The sequence below is a fragment of the Octodon degus genome, unplaced genomic scaffold (genome assembly GCF_000260255.1).
Source record: "Octodon degus isolate 3935 unplaced genomic scaffold, OctDeg1.0 scaffold00048, whole genome shotgun sequence".
Lineage (NCBI taxonomy): Eukaryota > Metazoa > Chordata > Mammalia > Rodentia > Octodontidae > Octodon > Octodon degus.
The window spans coordinates 5,598,806-5,621,567 of NW_004524624.1; the positions used below are offsets into that span (position 1 = coordinate 5,598,806).

The 22,762-nt window shown below is 38.7% G+C and overlaps 1 protein-coding gene and 1 pseudogene across 9 annotated transcripts in view; both read left to right on the plus strand.

Annotated features, from left to right (window-relative positions):
- Uimc1 (ubiquitin interaction motif containing 1) overlaps window positions 1-22,762 on the plus strand; it is a 155,433-nt gene that overhangs the window by 84,075 nt on the left and 48,596 nt on the right. For 6 of the 9 annotated variants that reach the window (XM_023716538.1, XM_023716537.1, XM_023716542.1 and 3 more), the window contains 4 exons: window positions 1,607-1,666; window positions 2,408-2,458; window positions 4,396-4,496; window positions 13,463-13,616. In XM_023716538.1, coding sequence (XP_023572306.1) covers window positions 1,607-1,666; window positions 2,408-2,458; window positions 4,396-4,496; window positions 13,463-13,616 — 366 coding nt within the window. The remainder of the gene's footprint in view (window positions 1-1,606; window positions 1,667-2,407; window positions 2,459-4,395; window positions 4,497-13,462; window positions 13,617-22,762) is intronic. The other 3 variants (XM_004632286.2, XM_023716544.1, XM_023716539.1) reach the window with 2 other exon arrangements.
- LOC105742342 lies at window positions 19,056-22,029 on the plus strand (annotated as a pseudogene).

Consider the following 22,762-nt stretch of genomic DNA (forward strand, 5'->3'; position numbering starts at 1 on the left):
AATTATTTTATTTTTTTTCCATAATTTTATTGATAAACAAATAGCAATAAGATAGTTTCAAATCAAATTGGTAGGGCAGTTTCAATAATTAACACATTCCATTAATATGAATTATTTTGTGTTATAAACCACTACTGTTAAGGAATTTGTTTTAGTTTATGTACATTTTTATATTTTAAAAGCTCTTGCTGATTATGTTCGTCTATAACTTCATGTGGAGTTAAAGAATTTCCCAATAGTGTTTAAACAACAAGTGTATATAAATGTTACTGTAAGTCATTCCTGGATTGCCTTTGCTTTTGCTCCTTCTCTTTGTCATTTTGTATAGCACTGTCCTCTGACCTTTGGTGTAGAGCTTTGGTGCAGTTATAATCTTAGCACCTACTGAAATTCTTACCCAAGAGAGATTATATGGTTAAGTCAGTTATAGTTTTGTATTTACAGAACTACAATTAGGAACACTAATAATGGGTAGTGATATTTAGCAGTCGACAAACTTTTGTAACTAATGGGTTTGTATTTCAGACAGTAAGAGCATACATTATCTCTGTATAGCTAAGCAGATATTAAATTGGGAATTTGTATTTAAGTTAGCTCCCCTAAGTTCTATCTGATCACCTCCCCTTGTTATACCTGGAGTCTTCTAGGCAGACTAGTTCATCCCGGTTACCTTTTGCCCCTTCTCTCGGTCAAGAGAAAAAGAGGGAGGATGCTTTCACAGATCTGGATCTAGCAAAGTGTCTCAGCTTACTGGGTCCGGATCTACGAAGTTTGAACTTGTCTCGATGTGCCTGGGTTGGGTCTGGCTGCTGTGCTCAGCTTCTTCTTGCTATAGCCCATGGAAGTGAACCTGCTGTGCCTCTCTGGCAAAATGTTCTGCTCCTGGATTAGCTGGGTGGTTCTGCAGGGACTTCAGCTGGAGAGTTTCACACCAGGATTGTATGCTGGGACTGGGCTGGGTCTGGAGGGGTCCCGAGAACACGGCCGAAAGTCTTAGTCACATGCTGGGCCTGGACTGGATCCAGAGGGTTCCAGTGGGCACAGCGGAGTGGAAGCTCTTTCACACACACACTGGGCCTGTCTCATTGTTATTTCTTTATCAATAAAATTAATTAAGGGGGCCTGCCCATTAGCTCAGTTGTTTAAGTGCCTGCTTAAACAAAGCAGTCAGCCTCAGGGTGCTGTGGTTTGATACCCAGATACTAAAGCCAAACCAGACCTGCTCTGAGGGAACCTGAGGCCACCAAAAAAAATAAATAAATAAAAAAAATAAATAAATAAAATTAACTTTTAAAAAGTCATGTCTGGGTTTTCTTTTAGATCTCATATAGTCTTTCAGGGTTTGAGATGCTTAGAGTTTATTTTGATTTCAGTTTCAGTTTTTTTTTTTTCTCACAGAAACTCAGATTTAGTTAATATGCATTCTAAGAAAGTCCTGTAAATATTTTAAAATATTTGGCAACCTATCATAAAAGTCATTATTTTAAAATTTAATTATGTTGGTTTTTATTGATATGGTTTCTTAATTCATTTGAAATGTTTTTGGATTATTGCCTAATGATATTCACCAAGAGACCTCACTTCCAAGTGCTCTGGTTTTTGGCAGGCACACTCAAGAATGCTTTGCTGTCTTGTGGAAAGAAAGCTTTACCCTCTCTCTGTTTGGGTAGTATTCTATGTTTCCTTTTGCTTCATTTCAAAAAAATTGTTCTAAATGGTTGAAGCACAAATTGAATGTAGTAGTCTGTTTCCTTTTGTCTCATATTTCAAAGATCTGAAATTCACAGTTATAGTATTTTATATTGTTATTCACTTTGTTGAAGAAGTAGGATTATAGACATAGTTACCCATATTGTACATGCTCCCAGAGTTACTTCTCAGGAGCTAATGCCCTGTTAGTTTTATCTGTAATTGGATATTTCAGCCATTCTCAGAAAACTTAACTACCTGTGTTTTATTAGTTCAGTAGTTCAAGTAGGGAACAACTCTTATTTTGAACAGATTAAATGTCTTTTGTTGATAATCCTAGGAAAACTAAAAATGAAAGATTATGTACTCTGAACCTTTTTTTCCATGCAGGAAATGAAATTGAAATCAATCTTTCTCATTTTCTAAGAAATTGTGATATATTAAAATACAGTTAATAATAGAAGGATTGTATTGAATTCTTTAATGATTCAGAAGATACTTTAGAAACTTCTGATAGTTTATTTGCCAGACATTGGCCATTCATTGTATTTATGAAGCACAAAAGTACCAATTAAAGATGTATAGTGTCAAGGTATAGTGTCAAGCAACAGAACTTACAGGATTTGCCTTCTGAGATAAATTTCCTGTGTTACTTCAACTGCAATAATAACATACCATACACTGTGGCTTATAAACAACAGAAATTTATTTCTCACAGTTTTGAAGGCTGGGGAATCCAAGATCAAGGCGTCAGCAGATTGTTTGTCTGGTGAGAGCTCACTTCCTTGTTCATAAGTGGCACCTTTTCTCTGATCCTCACATGGCAGAAAGATGGCAAGAGAATTTTGTTGTTCCCTTTTATAAAAGCACTGAGGTGTCTATCCTTATGACCAAATTTTTCCTAGAGACCCCACTTCATAATACTATCACATAATTTCAACATATGAAGTTTGGGGGAGGGACGCAAACATTTATTAGTTTTATAACATTTCTAGCTTTGTTGTTAATTGAAATATAACTGCTATTTCTTTATTCTGTTAAGGAATGGATCCTCAGAACAGAGGCTAGCAAACTTAAAATATTTTTTCATTTATTTCTCCTCACCTTGTACCCATTCATCCTCGTACCCACTCATCCTCATTCTTTTAAATAAAAGACAAATATTTTAGGCTTTGGGGGCCTGAAACTGCTCATCTTTGCCATTTCAGTGCAAAAGCAGCCACACACGATGAATGTAGCTGTGTTACAGTAGAACTTTATTTACAAAACAGCTGGCTGGATTTAGCTGGATTTGACTCATGACCTATATATAATTTGCTGGCCCCTAAACTAGACACAGGATATCCATTTGTATCTCTATATAGCCAATACAATGCTTGGTCCTTGTTTAATTAATACCATATTTGTTGAATTAATTTGGAATTAATAGATGCTACTTAATATATTGAAGAAGCTGGGCGTGGTGGAACACACCTGCAATCTCAGCACTTGGGAGGCTGAGGCAGGAGAATCACCACAAGTTTGAGGCTGGCCTGGGCTACATAGAGAGTCCAGGCCAGCGTGAATTACATAAGAGAGACCCTGTTCCTATTTTCTGTTTTCTCTATAAACATCACTTTAACCTTAGCATTAACATTGGCAGGTTTTTATTTTCTGTCAAAATCAATGTATTTTGAAAGTAGAAGTACAGTGAAAATAAGCCAACTAGATAAGCTTGTGACCAGATAAACAAAATCATGATATATCCATATAATGGAGTACTACTTACCAGTAAAAAGAAATGAACTACTGATACATGTGGTAATATGGATGCCTTTGACATCCATAAAGCGAAAGAATCTTGGCACAAAGGACTATATAGGGCTGGAGAGATGGCTCAGTGGTCTAAAGCACCTACTTGGAACAAGCTTGGCAAAGCACAGGGACCGCGGTTCGATCCCCCAGCACCACATGCCAGCCAGCCCCGCTCCCTGGTGGGCTGAGCTGGCCACACACACACACAGACACAATAAATAAATGTTAAATAAATAAATAAATTTAAAAATTAAAAAAAAGAAAATTTAAAAAAAAGGGACTATATACTATGTGATTACATTGCGATGATATTATAGAAAAGACAAAACTGGCCAGATAATGATGGTGCATGCCTTTAACTGAGCATTGGGGAGGCTGAGGCAAAAGGATTGCTGTGAGTTGGAAGCCAGCATGGACTACATAGTGCGTTTGAAGCTAGCCTGGGCTATAAAGTGAGCTACTGTCTCCAAAGAAAAGGTAAAACTTAAAAGAACGTAGATTCATATGATTGACTACAAACCATTCTTCTTCTATGAAGAACCTTCTGGTTTGCTGGAAATTGTTTCTTCTTTATTGTTGTTGTGGTGGTATTGACATGGTATAAATGGTATCATGTAAAAATGATATATATTCGTCAAAACTAAAAAAATTATATACTAAAATTATATGGTGAACTCTGTAGAGCTTTAAGAAGAAACAGTGCCGGGGATATAGCTCAGTGGCACAATGCCTCCCTGGCAAGCATGAAGCCCTAAGTTTGATTCCCAATAAAATAAAACAAAAGAAGAAACAGTAGATCTGTATTGTCATTGCAGCATTATCAGACTCTCAACTTTAGAGGAAAGTAAATGTTTAATTTTTCATTATGGAAGCCCAAAACAAAAATTATATTTTAATTTTCTTAAATTACAGAGACACAGCTAAGTTCCACTGAAACTTTTGACCTTGAAAGAGAAGACTCTTCAGGTGGCCAGGAAACTGTGGATGAAGTAAAAACAATGGGAGATACGGAGGTGAATATTTTCCATTATAATTTTTCTTGGTCATTTCTTTCGGGTGGTATCTTCTTACTGATACAATGATGACCTTGGCTGAAAAGGTTTACATGACCTAAGGTTTTGGTTTTGGGGACTCTTATCTCAGGGAGAAATTTTTATAGTTAGGGTACAAATAGAGTTGATACTGGGTGTGGTGGCATATGCCTGTAATCTCAGCACTTGGGAGGCTGAAAACAGGAGGATCACTGTGAGTGCAATCTGTGTAGTGAGACCCTAAATACCCTGTACTAAATACATAAAAAAGAAAAAAAAGAATTTAAACTGTTTATGATCTATTGTGAAAAGCAGCTTGAGAATTAAACAGACTCTTCTACTGAAATAAGATTTTTGTGTGTTTGTGTTTACTATCTTATTCTGAGCACCTTAAACCTAATCCTATTACTCCTTTTTATACTTCAGGCTTTCTGGGGGCCTGCTGGTTAGCTCAGTTGTTTAAGTGCCTTGCTTATGCAAACGCAGTCAGGCTACTGTGGTTCCATCCCCAGATCCTCATGCCTTACCAGACCTGTCCTTAAGGCATCCTGAGCCGGTTCCCTCACCAAAAAAAAAAAAAAAAAAAAAAAAAAAAAAAAAATCCTTGTATGCTTTAGGCTTTCTGAAAACAATTTTTTGCAGTACATGTTATGTCCCCTCCCCAGTCTCTGCACTGCAGGTAACTGGGTTGAATTTCTGCTTTGATCAGTCATGCACACTATCTGATTGCCTGGAACCTGATCTGTCACAATGACCAACCAGGATTCCCTGGTGCTGGTGGTGGTAGAAAGGTGATGACATTTCCTGCAATAAAACCACTGAGCTCTCTGAATTTTATTTTTTATTTACTTATTTAGGCGGAACCGGGGATTGAATTTAGGGCCTTGTGCTTGCCAGGCAAGCACTTATTCTACTGAGCTATCTCCCCGGCCCCAATAAAACCACTGAGGATGGATCCTGCTAGATAATGTTAAAATGGCCTTTGAGTTCTTTTCCTAGGGAATAAACAGAGCCTTCTAATTATGGAGACAGAGTATTGTTGGGAACAGAGTATTATTATTTTTTTATTGATTTATTGATTTTTGTATTTAGTACAGGGTCTACAGAATCTCACTACACAGATCAGACTTGTAGTGATCTGCCTGTGTTCAGCCTCCCAAGTGCTGGGATTACAGGCGTGTGCCACCGTGCCCAGTCTCAATCACCATCTCAGTGTGCTCCCCCCTCTGGGAGGTTGGGGAGACAGGGCTGGCACAGCAGTCTGTGGAATCAAACCCCCAGCCCCTGCCTGCCTAAGCAGGCACATTAATCCACTGAGCTTTTTGGCCAGCCCTGGGGACAGAGTATTATTAACATAACGATTCTAACATATGAAGAAGTCATACAAGCCTTTGTAGTTAATCAGGTTGATCATACCATCCATGATTGCAAAGGATATTGTTCTTTATTGCATGAAAGAACATGAACCCTATTTAGAATTTATAGTGCACGTCTGTACTACTACACATCAAACAGGTGGAATTGTATATATCCTTTTTCACATATAGAATATTCTCTTTTTACCATTGTTCACTATAAGTTAGAAATATTATATATTTAAGTTCTGGAGTAATAATCACTATTTATAAGCCATTACATATAAGTGAGTATTTCATGTGTATGAAAATAATATCATGAATGATGTGTACCCTTATCTTTGGAGTCTAAAGAGGATCACTTGTCTTAGAATACTTTGTTTCTTGAAAGGTAGCATGGCATAGTGCAGTGTACTTGCTCATTGGAATGAAAAGACATGGCTATGAATCCAGTCCCCTACTTTGGCTGTCTACTTTTTTTTTTTTTTTTTTTTAATTTTAGGGAAGGGTTTACAGGATGTTCAGGGTCTCACTACTAGATTGGACTCTAATGATCCACCTGTTTACAGCCTTCCAAGAACTGGGATTACAGGCGCGTACCACCATGCCCAGTCTCAATTGCCATTGCAGTGCAACCCGGGGGTGGGGCAGGCACGGCAGACCTGGGGATTGAACCCCTGGCTCCTGCACCTGCTTGCAGGTGCTTTAATCTGCTGAGCTATTTGGCCAGCCCTCCAGTCCCCTACTTTGTAATATTGGACAAATTACTTGTTTATCCATTTATTAGGCAGATGTTTATAATTTGTATGCTTCATGCTAGCCATTGTTTTAGGATGCCAAGATAGCACATTCCCTGCCCTGATGAGGTTCTATAAAGGGAAGAGAGAGACACATAAATAAGATAATTATGCAGTCTGATAAATGTCATGGTAGATTCCTTGCTTATTTGAGCATCACAGAGTGAAGACTCTTCTGAATTTTAGCCCTTCATATGTAAAATGGAGGCATAATTATTTATTTTACTGGGTATGCATGTGGGAACAGTTATTTTACTGTTTATACATATCATGGCTAGTTTTAATAATCATGAGTAATCATGAAGATATGGGGAATACTTATGACAGAACTGTGGTCCCTCTTAGTTTGATTTCCTACCGTAGTGAATTTGTTTTTTTCTTTGAAATAATGATTTTTTTATTTTTTAAAAAATGTATTTAGTACAGGGTCTACAGGGGTTCACTACACAAATCAGACTCATAGTGCTCCTCCTGTTTTCAGCCTACCAAGCACTGGGACTATGGGTGTGTGCCACCATGCCCAGTCTCAATCGCCCTCTCAGCACTCCCCAGGGGTTGGGCTATCACAGCATTCAGGGATCGGAACCCTGGCTGCTGCTCTCTGCCTAAGTAGGTACTTTAGTCTGCTGAGCTATCTGGCCAGCCCTAATGATGATTTTTATTTATTTATTTTTTTGTGGTACTGGGGATTGAACTCAGGACCCTGTGCTTGTTTCAGTACCATACCAGAAAGTTTGCCTTAGATTTTCAGATTGTTAGATTTTCAGATTGAATTTGCAGATTCATAAAAGTTACTCAGAGTCAAGCAATGAGCTTAATCAGTAAGTTTTTAAGTTAATTGTCTGAGTCCTATGGTAAGGAGAAGATTCTAAACAAATGTTTAAGCTACATTTAAACTGGGTGGAGGCAGGTTAGAGAATTTGACAATTTTTAAGACATGGTATTATTTTCACTGTGTTTGTTTCTGAAGGTGAGGTTTTGAGTCCAAAAGGTAAAGACCAATCTTGTAGCCATTTACCAGTCCAATTACTAAATACAAAGTAACCAAAAATTGCATATTTTTCATTAATTTCTGTAACAGGGAATATAAAAATGAGAATTACCAAATTTATTCAATAGTTTTTGTGTATGGTATATTTTAAACATTCAGTATATAACATAGCATTACAGTGTGGGCAGTAGTATGCAGTGTCTTTCTGAATTTTTTTTGTGTCATCTTCCTTTGAACAACACACTTTACACTGTTGTGTTGGCCTTTTCTTTTCTTCTGTGGATGGTATAATTTCAAACAAATGTCTCCCCACTAGACCTAATGGTGACAATGTCAATGATGGATATCTTGGTTGGCATTTTGGTATCCCACATTTTTCAGTTATTTGGTCTGTTAGGCCAAATGTAAATTATAAGTGATTTTTTGAACCCCCTTATTTGAATAAATAACAGGTGAGCTTTGTATTGTTTGGTCCAGACAGAAGTAAATAATTTTTTTTTAAATAAACCTTTTTTTTAATTTTATTATTTATGTGTGTGTGTGTGTGTGTGTGTGTGGCCAGCTCAGCCCACCAGGGGGCGGGGCTGGCTGGCATATGGTGTTGGGGGATTGAACCGCGGTCCCTGTGCTTTGCTAAGCTTGTTCTAAGTAGGTGCTTTAGACCACTGAGCCATCTCACCAGCCCGAAGTAAATAATTTGTTATGTTTTTCCTCACTGTTTGATAGTTTATTAGGTGTCAACACCACCCATAGAATTACTATAATCATTGATTGCTATTGAAATTCTTCATTTCGTTTTTTTCTTTCAAGTTCTATCATTTGTTTTATGCATAGTTGATAATAAGGAAGATATCTTTTTTGTCATTCCATTTCATAACAGAGTTTTCCTCTCTGGTATGTTAACATTTCTCCCTTTGCCAGTTTTTCTCTCGCAGATCTTTTGGTACTTCCTTCCTACTCAGTCTCCATATCCCAAATGTGTCCAATTTTGTATTTTAAAAGAATATCACTGAGTTTTAGAGAAGTATAAAAACTATAATGAGGGCCAGTAAGATAGCTCAGTGGACTAAGCACCTGCTTAGACAAGTGCAGGGACCGGGTCTTGATCCCTGGCACCATATGCCATGCTGGTCTTGCCCCTGGGCATGCTGAGCTGGCCAGAGACTGGGCCTGGTGGTGCATGCCTGTAATCTCAGTGCTGTGAAGGCTGAAAACAGGAGGATCACTGAGCTGCATAGGGAGACCCTGTACCAAATACATTTTAAAAATTATGTATAATGTACTTACTGTAAGTTTTTATAGATTATAGCATAAAATTATAGGTTATTTTCACAAATAAGCATAAATTAGCAAAATAACCAAAACTTATTATTAGATTTCATTAAAAACAAACATCAAAGGCAAATACAACATTCCAAATGAAAAAGTATACACAAAATAGTTGATATAAAACAGACAGATATACAAGTTTATCTGTTACCCACAAACAAGAATCAAATGGTTGAAATGACACCTGCCTGAGTGGTGCTTTGGATAGTCAGCATATAAACAAATTTGCTTCCCAAGTGATGCTTGGGTTAAACTTTTTTTTTTTTGGCGGAACCAGGGTTTGAACTCTGGCCCTTGCACTTGTCAGGGAAGCGCTTATTCCACTGAGTCATCTTCCCAGACCCAGGTTAAACTGTTAAGTGGTTAAGTAATTTGAGATTCAGTGTTCAAGTATCACTTCTGAGGAATCACTCTATAGTATTTTAAAACAAAAAGTGACTCTGCACAGACCAAATTTCTGACTATGTAGTCCTAATAAAAGATGTTTTGTTTGTATTTACCCCCTTGAGATTCTTCTGCAGAAGTTAATGTTTAAACAGACTTTTTTTTTTTTTTTTTTTTTTAACCAGGGATTGAACTCAGCCCCTTGAGCTTGCCAGGCAAGCACTTATTCTACTGAGCTATCTCCCCAACCCCCTGACCTTTTTAATTGTGTTGGGGAATTTTTTTTTTTTTTTTTTCTGGCTCAGGCTGCCTTAAGGGCAGGTCTTATAAGGCATGGGGAGCTGGGAATTGAACCATGGTCCCCTGCGTCTGACTGGGTTTGCCCTAGCAGGCACTTAAACAACTGAGCTAACCCACAAGCCCCCCAGGGAAAATATTTTTAATATAATTCTGAAACTTTCTGGCTTGCCTTAGAATATGGTTGGTGGTAGTCTCATATTCACAATTAGACAGTCACAGAAAGACTACTTAAATATGTTAACAGTTACAGATACACTCTATATTTTATAGAACTGGTAATGAATACAGAGGAGTATACTGATGTTGTGAACACCAGTGGCATTTTTGTTGTATAATATCTCAGTTGCTTAACAAACTTTAGAATGCCAAGTGTTATGACTTATATTTGGATGTCTTCCCAAATCCTCAAGCAGTCAGAGGTGGGGCTTTTCATAGGTGGCTGGATCTACAGTGTGTGATGCTAGAATTAATTCATGGCATAATGCTAGGACTAAAGGTGCTAGGATTGAGGGTATGAGTGCTACCTGCCCTTATAAGATATAAGGGACAGAAAGAAGCTTGTTGCTTATCTCTTGCTTGCTTTTGCTGTCTTCTCCCTCTCATGAACTGTTTTCTGCAATGCCCCTCTGCCACCCATCGTGGTTTGGAGTCAGCTGATTGTGAACTGAAATCTCTACAAACTCTGGGCTGAAGTAAACCTTTCCTCTGACTTTGGGTGTCAGATATTTTGTCCTAGCAATGAGAAAAGTAACAAAGATACCAAGTAATTAATGAATCACCAATAACTTTCAGTAGCTCAAGACTGCTTGCTATTTGGGGGTATAATATATTGATTTTCTCTGCTCTGCTCAAACAGCTTTGCATATATAACTGTTTCATTTTTGATTTTTTAAGATTTATGCACAAGAAGAACCTAGATTTGGGAGAAACTAAGCTTGGGGTAATGTCACTTAGAACTTCCAGATCTCTTAACTCTTCACCTGTTGGAGAAGAGTAGTCAGGTAGTCTCCCAATACCTGCAAGGTCAGCTTTTACAAACAAGTAGAAGGGAGGATTCTTCTTGTTCTTCTTGTTCTTCTCCTTTTCCTTCTGCAATACTGGGGGTTGAACTTGGGACCTTGTGCTTGCCAGGCAGGCACTTATGCCATTGAGCTTTATCCCCAGCCTATGGATTTTCTTTTCTTTTCTTTTTTTTTTTTAAGGGAAGGATCTACAGGGTGGTCTCACTACTAGATCGGCTCTTAGTGATCCACCTGTTTACAGCCTGCCAAGAGCTGGGATTACAGGCGTGTGCTACCATACCCAGTCTCAGTGTGCCCCAGGGGTGGGGCTGGCATGGCAGGCCCAGGGATCAAACCCCTGGCCCCTATGGCTATTTGCAGGTACTTTAATCTGCTGAGCTATTTGGCCAACCTAGATTTTCCTTCTTGGTAGAATGAAAATACTGAAAACTTTGATGTGAAAGAAGCTCAGGTTTAAGTCTAGATTGTTTACTTTTTACTTTGTCATAAGCAGGTTACTTTGCCTTTCCCAAGCCTATTTCTTCTTCTCTAACACCAAAGCTAGTGATACTTTTGTCTAGTTATCATAAAGGATGGATATGAAAAGTGCTTGGCAGAGCCTGTTCTAAAACCAGTCTTACTTTTCACCTTTTAAGAGTATGTGGTTTTTTTTTTTTTTTTTTTTTTTTTTAAGGGCTGGCCAAATAGTGTAAAAGGATTAAAGCAATGGATTAAAGTGCCTGCAAGCAGGCCCCTGGGGCATGTTGAGACAGTGATTGAGACTGGATGTGGTGGTGCATGCCTGTAATACCAGCTCTTGGGAGGCTATAAACGGGGATCACTACAAGTCCAATCTAGCAGTGACACCCTGAACACCATGTAGACCCTCCCATAAAATACAAAAAAAAAAGAAAAAAGAAAAAGAAAGAAAGAAAAGTATGTGTTTTTAGAAGAAAGCAAATGAGTTGAAAATAGGTTATATTCTGGCAGTTTTAGAAACTGTTTGACTTGTTATTTGTGTGGCCAGTTTACCTCTGCTGCATCAGATTTACAAGTGGTAGGTAGATTTTAGGGATGGCCTATACTTAGGGACCAAAACAAACAAAAACCTAATTGACCTGAAAATTATCTACCCATTGCAGGAGTTTGTTTTTTTTTTTTTTTTTATGTGTTTGGTACAGGGTCTCACAATGCAGCTGGGACTCGTAGTGATCCTCTTGCTTTCAGCCTCCCCAGTGCTGGGATTATAGGCATGCAACACCAGGCCCCGACTCCATGTGTGGCTGGCAGGGCCAGCACAGCATGTGGTGCTGGGATCCAGCCCAAGTCCTTGAGCTTGCCTAAGCAAGCACTTCATCTGCTGAGCAATCTCGCCAGTCCCCCATTGCAGTTGTAGTCCTGTTTTATTCTCATAACAGGAGAGAGTCTTTTCTTCCACCGTAGAAAGATGTGATGACAATCTAGGTTCTCTTTGTTCTTAAATGAAGCAATATCTGCAGAGCAGTTTCACATTGATTCAATAGGACTTGCTGTCTTTTGGAGCAAGTGTAAGGCAGTAGTGCTGCAGTGTTCATGCATACTGTTGAATTAATCACTGCAGAGTTGTTGGCTTTAACTGACCCGTACAGGTAAAATACAACTGCCTCTGAGAGACACTAGCAGTTTAGAGCAAATAATGAGTTGAAAATAGGTTATATTCTGGCAGTTATAAAACACTGAGTTTAAGAGTGACTTCAGTAGAATTATTGTCTTGACTAATGACATTTCTTTGTGTTTTTAAGTATTTGGGCCTTAGTTTTTGCTTTTACTTTAAAAAAAATACAAAACACAAGAGGTGTTTTGTCTTTCTTGGTCTAAGGACAGACCAAAACTTTAAGTTAAATCCTATTTATGGGGCTGGTGAGATGGCTCAGTGGTCTACAGCACCTACTTGGAACAAGCTCAGCAAAGCACAGGGACCGCGGTTCAATCCCCCAGCACCACATGCCAGCCAGCCCCGCCCCCTGGTGGGCTGAGCTGGCCACACACACACACACACACACACACACACACACACACACAAATAAATAAAAATTAAAAAAATTTAAAAAAAATCCTATTTATGTTCCTTTTGACTTAGATCTCTTTTGTTTTTAAACTCAATATCTTAGTTACAGTGATCTCTGTGTATGTGTGCACGCATGCATGTGCATGTGATTGAGAAAGTATTTTAAGATGCTGCTGAGAACAAAAGTGTGAAGTACAGCAGACACAGGACACTTTTTGTAATGAGGACTATGCCTTGCAATGTAGTAGAAATCAGTATCCCCATGTTTTGGATCCAGATAGTCCTTGATTTGAATTTCAATTTTGCCACTTATTTGTTTGTGACTTTATGTAAGTTACTTGATCATTTTTGATAATACTCTTTGTATCTATAAAAAGACTGTGTCAATACCTTTGAAAGATTGTGAAGTTTGAATGTGTAATATGTACATAGAGCTTAATATATATTGTTGGCAGGCATTGAATCTGTAAATATTATCTTTATTAATAGTGTCCTGATTTGGTAATCTGATTGGTAATGTCTCTTTGAAAGTAAATGAAATAGGCTGGAGAGATGGCTCAGTAGAATAAGCACTTGCCTAGCAAGCTCAAGAACCTGAGTTCAATCCCTGGTTCCGGAAAAAAAAAAAAAAAAACAACCTTAGAAAGTAAATGAAATAGGGGATGCAATCTCATGCAGGTTTCTGGAGAAGAACATACTTTATAAACTAAGCTTTTTTATTTGCCATTTGATGTATTTCTTCAGGTTGGTAACAGGGAAGATGTTGAGAAGGAAACACCTACTTCTACCTTTTCATCCAGTAACCAGGTGTCATGCCCATTATGTGACCAAGGCTTCCCACCCACAAAGATTGAGCAACATGCCATGTACTGCAATGGTCCAATGGAGCGAGATACAGGTAAAAAACTCATCATAACAGATGAATTCTTACTTTTTTTGTGTGTGTGTGTTAGTGGTTTTGTAAACCTGTACAGTACAATACAGAGAGACAGACAACTCTTCAAAGGTAAAGTTGTCTTCTGTTTTTCTAGCACTTTCATGTCCTACATTACTTTTAGTAGATATATTACCTGGTTACATGTACCACAAGAGAAGGGGAAAAGGAAAGTCTCTTCTCTCTTTTAATCTTTGAACTTATGTTTTGCTATATGTAGGCTGAAAACTGGTACAAAGCAGTAGATTTTGCCTTTCAATTTATATGTTTGAAATACTGAGACTTATAGAACTTCAGGAATTAAGATCTAGAGTTGCATTATTTTTTTACTTGTGTTTTTTTTTAATAGAAATTCTGGGGCCAGGGAGATAGCTCAGTAGAATAAGCACTTGCCTGGCACGTACAAGGGCCTGAATCTGATCCCTGGTTCCTCCAAAATAAATAGAAATTCTACCTAGAGACAGTGTACATCTGTATAATCTCCTGAATTTACGTTCTTGTCCTACATGACTACTGAATTTCACTGGAGCATTGGTTTGTCCCTCTAAGAGTATATAGCAAAGGAGAGTTCTGATATATTGTGAGATATTGACTAAGAAAATTTTTTAATCCAACCCATTGAAATACCTTGATCTTGCCTTTCTGCTTATGAATTTAATTTCTAAATATAATAATGTCAACATAGCTAGCTATCTTTGTGTGTGTGTGTGTGTAGGGTCTCATTGTGCAGCTTGGACTCATAGTGATCCTCCTGTTTTCAGCCTACCCAGTGCTGGGATCACAGGTGTGTGCCACCACACCCAGATTTGATCACTGGCTCAGTGCGCCTGGGGCAGGGCCTGTGTGGTGTGCAGTGCCCGGGATCAAACCCCAGTCCTTATGCTTGCCTAAGCAGGTGCTTAGTCCACTGAGCAATCTCACTGGCCCTTAACTATCTATCTTGATCCAACACACTGAATATAACCCTAAGATAATTAGAAGTGTTGCAACATTCTCGGTGCTACTTTCCCATAACTTAAATGTATTTAAAATTGTTAAGTTATTTTGTTGGTTCGGTTTTGTTGTTTTGAGTATAGGACCTCACTCTGTAGTTTAGACAGACCTCAGACTCTCAGTAATCCTCTTGCCTCAGCCCCCCAAATGCTGAGACAGGCATACATCACATCTGGCAATTGTGAACTATTGTATTCATTTAATAACTAACACACATGTTATTAAATGAATACCTGAACTTGTAATTTAATAGTTTGATTTTTCTGGTTATAAATAGTATATGTTAAGGGCTGGCCAGATAGCTTAGCAGATTAAAGCACCTGCTTAGGCAGATGTAGGGTCTGGGGTTCAATCCCTTGTGTTCTGTGCTGGCTCTGCCCTGGGAATTGAGAGTAGGTGTGGTGACGTGTGCCTGTAATCCCAGTACTTGGGAGGCTGAAAACAGGAGGATTGTTAGGAGTCTGATCTGTGTAGTGAGACCCTGTAGACCCTGTACTAAATACATAAAACAATAAATAAAATAATAAAGTAGTACATGTTAATTGTAATAATAGTGGCTTACATTTATTAAATTCTTAGAATTAGGTACTATTAGCTACCATTTACATAAATGGTGTATTCAGTTACTTTTCTCTCATTGCTGGGACAAAATACCCAAAATCCAAAATTAAAGAAGGAAAGGTTTATTTAGCTCCCAGTTTGTGGAGGTTTCAGTCCATACTTGGCTGGCTTCGTGGCAGAGGGCAGAAGTTCATGGCAGTGCAAAACAGGAAGAGCCAAAAGGGAGGAGCAGTAGCAGAGGAGCAGAGACAGAGAGCAAGCCTCTCTCCCTTACTTAAATTGCATCCAGTCTATCTGCTCCAGGCTGAGTGTAGCACTCATACCTGTAATTCCAGCATTGGATCATAAATTAATCACAAAGTTTAGAAGCCTGCCCCATGACTGTGCGAGGCTTTGGAGGGACAAATAGACACAAACCATACATTCTGCCCATGACCCCTCAAAGACTCATGCACATTCCTTTATGCAAAAGGCATTGAGTCCATCTCTAAGAATTGCCAAAGTCCTAACAGTTTCAGCATTGTTGAAAAGTCCAACTCCCAAGTGTCCTCCAAGATCTAAGGCAAACTCTTAACTGTGAACCCTGTACAAATGAAAAGTTAAATACTTCCAACATTCAATGGCACAAGAGAAACAGTACCATTCCAAAAGATAAAAACAAGGAGATACAAAGCATCGGGACAAAAGCAAGTCTAAAATCCAGCAGGGAAAGCATTATGTTCTATAATTCTTTGTTTAACATCTGAGGCAATTTGTAGTGAATTGTGAGCTCTGTGTGGCTCCACCTCTATCACACTTTTGGTGTTAGCGCCCATGACTTCTCTCTTAGGTCAGTTTTATGCCTTCTTGCAGCTTTGCTTAGATGATCCATGCTCCAAACTCCTGGGGCTTTTCACTTTCTGCTTTATACACTGCCCTCCCAGGGACACACTGCCTGGCCTCTCAGGCCTTCTTCTGAAATCTAGGTGGAAGCCTTTTTAACCTCAGAATTCCTGCATTCGGCCTGCACATAAAACCCCATGTCGATGATGCCAAGGTCTGCTGCTAGCTGGAGCAGTAGCCCGGCTTTCTTCTCTGTTGGCTGTGGGGGTGGAGTGCCTGGATTACTGAGTACCCTGAACCTAATTCTGAAGAACATATTCTCTGTGGCATCATCACGCTGGGACTTGGTGTGGTTGTCGCCGCCATTCTGGAACGTGGCACTCTGAGGCTTTCTCCTCAAATCCAAGTATCTCACCCTTGTAGTTTTGAGGCTGCAAAGGGTGGAGATCTGCTGCCTCCTGTGATACCCTCAGGCTATCCTTTTTTTTTTTTTTTTTTTTTTTTTTTAGGCTATCCTTTCTATTTCTTGTTCCTTCTTGGTAGTGGAGATCCTCTCAGTACTATCTTTGTAGTCCATAGATTTATTGGTGCTTCCTTTTTGGCCAAAGAGCCCAAAGTCCTAACAGTTTCAGCATTGTTGAAAAGTCCAACTCCCAAGTGTCCTCCAAGATCTAAGGCAAACTCTTAACTGTGAACCCCTGTACAAATGAAAAGTTAAATACTTCCAACATTCAGTGGCACAAGAGAAACAGTACCATTCCAAAAGATAAAAACTGCTGGGCTGTTTTCTTGATTCTCCTTATAAAACTGACAAAGTCCCCAACAATAGTCATGCTACTGCCTCAACATTCAGTTCAACTGCCTTAAAATTTCTTTTGCCAGATTAATCAGTCCTTCATGCTTAATCTCAGTCTCAGGTATTCTCTGGACATGAGCAAAATGTAGACAAATTTTCTGCCAAGCCATACCGCACAATGTCTGGAGTCCAACAACCAATGCAGTCCTTCTTCTCAGCAGAAACTTCCCCAACCTGATCTTTACAGGCAAGATTTCTCTCAGCATTGTGGTCTTCTTAGCTCTGACCAGAATCTCCCATACAGAACAGCCAAAGACATTCCAGCTCTTCTCTTGTAGGTAACATCTCTGAGACCTTCTTATCTCTTCCCATAAGCCATTCCCAAAAGCTTGTATTCCACATGGTCAGGTTTAGTCACAGCCATGACTCCATTTCTCAGTACTAAGTTCTTTCTCAGTCAGGGTTTTATTAGAGGAATGGATATAAAACAAGACATAAAAATGTATAAGAAATGACAAGATTGGCATACAAATGGTCAGCCAGAGTCAGATAAGGAAGCGTGCAGAAGGGCATCTACACACTGGAGAATGAAGGATTCATTCCAACGTCTGGAGCTCACTGCAGTGTTCTATGCAAGTCCATATCAGGGGCTGATGGGTCTGCGATGGAAGGCTGATGAGTCTTCACTGGAAGGCTGAAGGATCCAAGGTGCAAGCTGAAGTTTCTGTGCTAGAAGCCTGGAAATGAAGTCGGATCTGCGAAGACCAGAGCTCCTCCCAGAAAATGGAACCCTTCATCCTTCCTCATTTCCCTTTTATATCCTTTAAGTAATGAGTCACTCTAGGGTGGGCCCTCCACACCCTAGCATGTGGATTTGCTGAACCAATTTAAATAAACTTTTAACTTTTGAAGTTGAAAAAACTAATTCTGGAAACTACTTTTTTGTTCAATTTAGATCTCTGTATTACAGTAGATATATTTTCATATAATTGAGATACGATTGTATGCCATATTTTGTATTTTGCTTTTTGAACTTTTAGCATAAAATTTCCTCATCTTACTAGTTATTTGTAAAAACATCTTTAATATCCACTTAATAATCTATAATATGAATTGCCTCCATTTACTTAACTGTTGTGTATTTAGAATACTTTCATGTTGCCTATGTAATTAGATAGCATTGAGCCTATTACATCTAAAATTGTTATTGTATTTTGGGATTATTTATCAAGAATATAGTGTATTCTGGGGCCATGGATATAACTCAGTGGCACAAGTGCCTGCGTGGCAAGTGCAAGGTCCTGAGTTATTTCTGGTTACCCCCCCCCCCAAAAAAAAAAAGAATAGTATATTCTAGGGTTATTTCCCACAGGTAATGGTGGTACCTTGGTTCACAAACTTAATTTGTTTTATGATTTTTTTTTTTTAAAGATGGCTATGTTCTATTGAAAGGAACAGTTAATGCTTAGGGGTTTTTTTGACCACTTTTGCATGCTTATATCTGATAATCTAAACAGCTAATTTGAAGACAATATAGCAATTATTGTTGAATTCTTATCTTGTTTAGTGAAATTCTGTATCATTTCTAATATTATTTTTATTACTTTTACTCTCTTTAAAAATAATATAAGTAAAACATGGCTATGTTTGTGTAGGAAAGCTGGCTGTGTTTGTCATGCTTGTCACCCATTGTAGAGTTTGCAAACAAAAACAAAATTTTGTCAAACATTTCTGTTTGCAAATCGTATTGTAAACAGAAGCATTTGTGAACCAGTGTACCACTGTAGTTCCATTTGCTTTAAGCTGTCTAGAATCTTTCTAGTGCTAGTTTGTCTATTTAGAACTAGAAATGTTATTCTTTTCTACTACTTGTTCCTCTACCTTGAATTTATCCAAATACTTTTGTATTATCTTTGTTTTTAATGGTAGTAGACATTTTTTTTAAAGAGAGTTTTGTCTTACTAAAGTTTAAGATAAGATTTCTGTCCTTAAGGGGCTTGTGATCTCATTAGGGAAATAAACTTTTTTTTTTCAAAACTGGGGATTGAACTCAGACCCTTGCACTTGCCAGGGAAGTGCTTATTCTACTGAGCTGTCTTCCCGGCCCCATGAAAATAAACATTTATCTAAGAAGTTAATTACAAGATGATACACAGTAAATGGTTTATACCCAAGTTCATGTCCAAAAAGTAAATGTAGTGGGAGAGAGAGAAGTGCAGTGAACTGGGATGATGTCCCAGAGACAAAGTAAGTGTAGCCCAGACTAAAAACTTGGTAGGTAATGTATCAAATGTTGTAACTCTCCTACCAAAAAAATAAAAAATTAAAAAAAAAAAATAAAAGCTTGGTAGAATTAGATAAACCCATAGGAAGGCAAGGGGATCCTTTATCCACCTGTGCGTTTGAGTAAGATAGGAAACAAGGGATTTGACCCAGGCCTGGAATGTGAATGGGACCACTTGGGTCCCACCAGATCCTCATTTGAGCCAGTGCCAGGCCTGGCGTGTGAGTGGAACTTCTTCCATCAGACAGGCCTAGTGTGGAACCCTGTGACAGAACTCCCTGCAGATAGGCTAGAGGCAAGACCCATCCAGTTGATCCATGAGCAGAACATCTTGGGAGAGTAGCACAGCAGGTTTGCTATCATGGGCTGCAGCAGGAAGAAGTGGAGCACAGCAGCCAGACCCAAGCCACACCCACCTGGACAAGTTTGAACTTGGTAGATCTGAACCAGAGCTAAGGTAATAACTGTACCAAAGCTCTACACCGAAGATCAGAAGACAGTGCTATACAAAATGACAAAGAGGAGGAGCAAAATGCATTCTCAGGCCCCAAACCCACCCAGAATAAATGCAGGAGACACTATCATAGCAGAAATTGGAAATCACACACCTGAAATCTCTGAAATGATAGCGTCTGAAGTAAAGAAACAGCTGCAGAAAGGTATAGAGGAAATCAGATCAGAAATAATTTCTGAAGTAAAAAAAAAGAAATAACTGCAATGAAAGAAGTACTAAGTGCTTCTAAAAAGACACTGATAAAAAAGTAGAGGAGAATAGAAAAATGATAGAATCCTTGAATGAGCAATATAGGAGAGAAATAGAATGCATGAAACAGATTCAAAGTGCTATACAGGGGCTGGGGAGATGGCTCAGTTGAATAAGTGCTTCCCTGGCAAGCACAAGGGCCTGAGTTCAATCCCTGGTTCCGCAAAAAAAAAAAAAAAAAAAAAGTACTATACAGGGAATTAAACACTCAATCATAAGCTCGCAAAACCGTTTTGAAAGTGAAAATAGACTTTCAGACCTTGAAGACACTGTTGCAACTAGTGAAAAGGTAAGAAAAGATCTCCTGGGCAGGTACTTAGACCACAGAGCTGTCTCCCCAGCCTAAGAAAAGATCTCCTAAAAACAACTAGGATGCAGGAAAAAAAAATTCAACATCTACAAGACCACGGAAAGAAGAACAATGTAAGACTAATAGGCATCCATGAGAAAGAAGGAGTCAATACAAATGATATAAAAAGAATATGGACAGAAGTAATAGCAGAAAACTTCCTAAATATGGAGAAACAATCTGACATTTAGGTCACCAAAGCATATAGAACTCCAAATAACATCAACCCAATTAAAACCACACCCAGACAGATAATTAAAATCCCAGATGTTCAGCACAGGAACAGTATAATAAAAGCTGCTAGAGAAAAGAAACAGATCACATTAAAGGAACACCCATCAGAATAATGGCAGATTTCTCTTCACAAACAATCAAGTCAAGAAGAGCATGGAGCAGAATACTTCAAGTCCTCTATGAAAACAAATTCCAGCCCAGACTACTATACCCTGCAAAACTCTCAAGTTTGATGGAGAAGTGAAATACTTCCATGACAGAGAGCAACTAAAGAATTTCGTGATAACAAAGCCAACCCTACACAGAATAAAAGATATTCTAGAGAGGGATCAAAATGACTACAATTCTGTGAATGAGAACAGAAAGAATCCACCAAGTAGAGCAAACAAACACAGGAGAAAAAGAGGTATACAACAACAGTCTTTCAATTAATTTTTTTTGTATACAGCAGCAAAATATTTCCATCAGCATACTGTACAAATGGTGGTCTTCTGCATCCTATGGGTCATGATTCTGTCCGGGTCAACAGGGTGGATATCAAGGAAATAGCAATAGCTCAGTCCCACAGGTGACACCTGGCCACCAATAGGTGTCATGGACACTGTGCACATCCATGACATACTAGAATTTTGTGTGATATCCTATCCCCAAACTGTTAGAAATGCTGGTCATATATTTGCCTTTGCAGTATTTATGTAATATTTTTTTCTTAGTAATTTACTGTCTTGAAAACTTTTTCTTAGTTGATATTTTTGTATACATTAATCCATTCAAATACTATGTGAGGGCTGGTGAGATGGCTCAGTGGTCTAAAGCACCTACTTAGAACAAGCTTAGCAGAGCACAGGGACCACGGTTCAACCCCCCAGCACCCCATGCCAGCCAGCCCTGCCCCCTGGTGGGCTGAGCTGGGGACACACACACACACACACACACACACACACACAAATAAATAAATTAAAAAAAAAAACAAAAAAAACCCAAAACAAATACTATGTGAACTTTTTTTTTTTGATGAGTGATGGCAAGTGAGAAGGGAGCGCCATAAAGGCCTCAAGCACTCTTTGGGAATACAAGGTGTTGGGGCACTACCTACCCACTCCAAAGTGCCACACACTGCCTCTCTACCACATGCGAGTTTTCGCACCCAACTATGTCGTTGACAAGTCCCATTTCTGGTACTTCATGTCCCAGCTGAAGAAGATAAAGAAATGTTCAGGGGAAATCATCTACTGTGGACAGATGTTTGAGAAGTCTCCACTGCAGGTGAAGAACTTTGGCATCTGGCTGTGCTGTGACTCCCACAGTGGCACCTACAATATGTACTGGGAGTACTGGGACCTGACCACAGCAGGCGCCATCACCCAATGCTACTGGGACATGGGCGCCCAGCACCAAGCCTGCGCCCACTCCATCCAGATCATGAAGGTGGAGGAGATCACAGCCAGCAAGTGCTGCTGGTCTGCTGTCAAGCAGTTTCAGGACTCCAAGATCAAGTTTCCGCTGCCCTACTGGGTCCTGCATCGCCAGCACAAGCCCCACTTCACCACCAAGAGGCCTAACACCTTCTCCTAGAGGCAGTGCCAATAAACCTGGCACCCCTCTACAAAAACAAACAAACAAAAAGCAAATACTGTGTGAATATTCTGAATTGATCACAGATTCATACTTATGATACACAACATTCTGGCCTCTTGGACTCACAATTTAATTTTAATTTTGGAATATTGTTTTAAAATATTTAATTTTGAATTAATTTTCTGAATATTTAATTTTTGTTTCATGATTTATACTGTATTTTTGACTTAAAATCTACTTATAAGACATGGTATGATATTTTCTCCTAGTATTAGAAACTTTAAAAAGTATATTTCCATTTTCCATTGACTTTATATTACTTCTTGTCTTTTACACACACACACACTCTTTCACGCATACACATATGTATATGAAAAAATATGTATATAACCTGACATAAGAATACTGTTTCGTGGAAATCTTCAATGACCTTTTAAATGGGTTTATCTAATATAGTTAAATTTTGCATAGTCCTGCATAACTACCATTTTGAGAGCTCTTTATTCTTTATCCAGGACCATATAGCAACTTCTCTTGTCTTCTGGATTATGATCTTTGTTATTTTCTCTATGCTACATCTGGAGGTATTAGACTATTTCAAGTTTATATAACTGGAAAATATTTTACTTTTAGGGGCCAGGGAGATGGCTCAGTAGAATAAGTGCTTCCCTGGCAAGCACAAGGGCCTAAGTTCAATCCCCGGTTCTGCAAAAAAAAATTTTTTTAAATT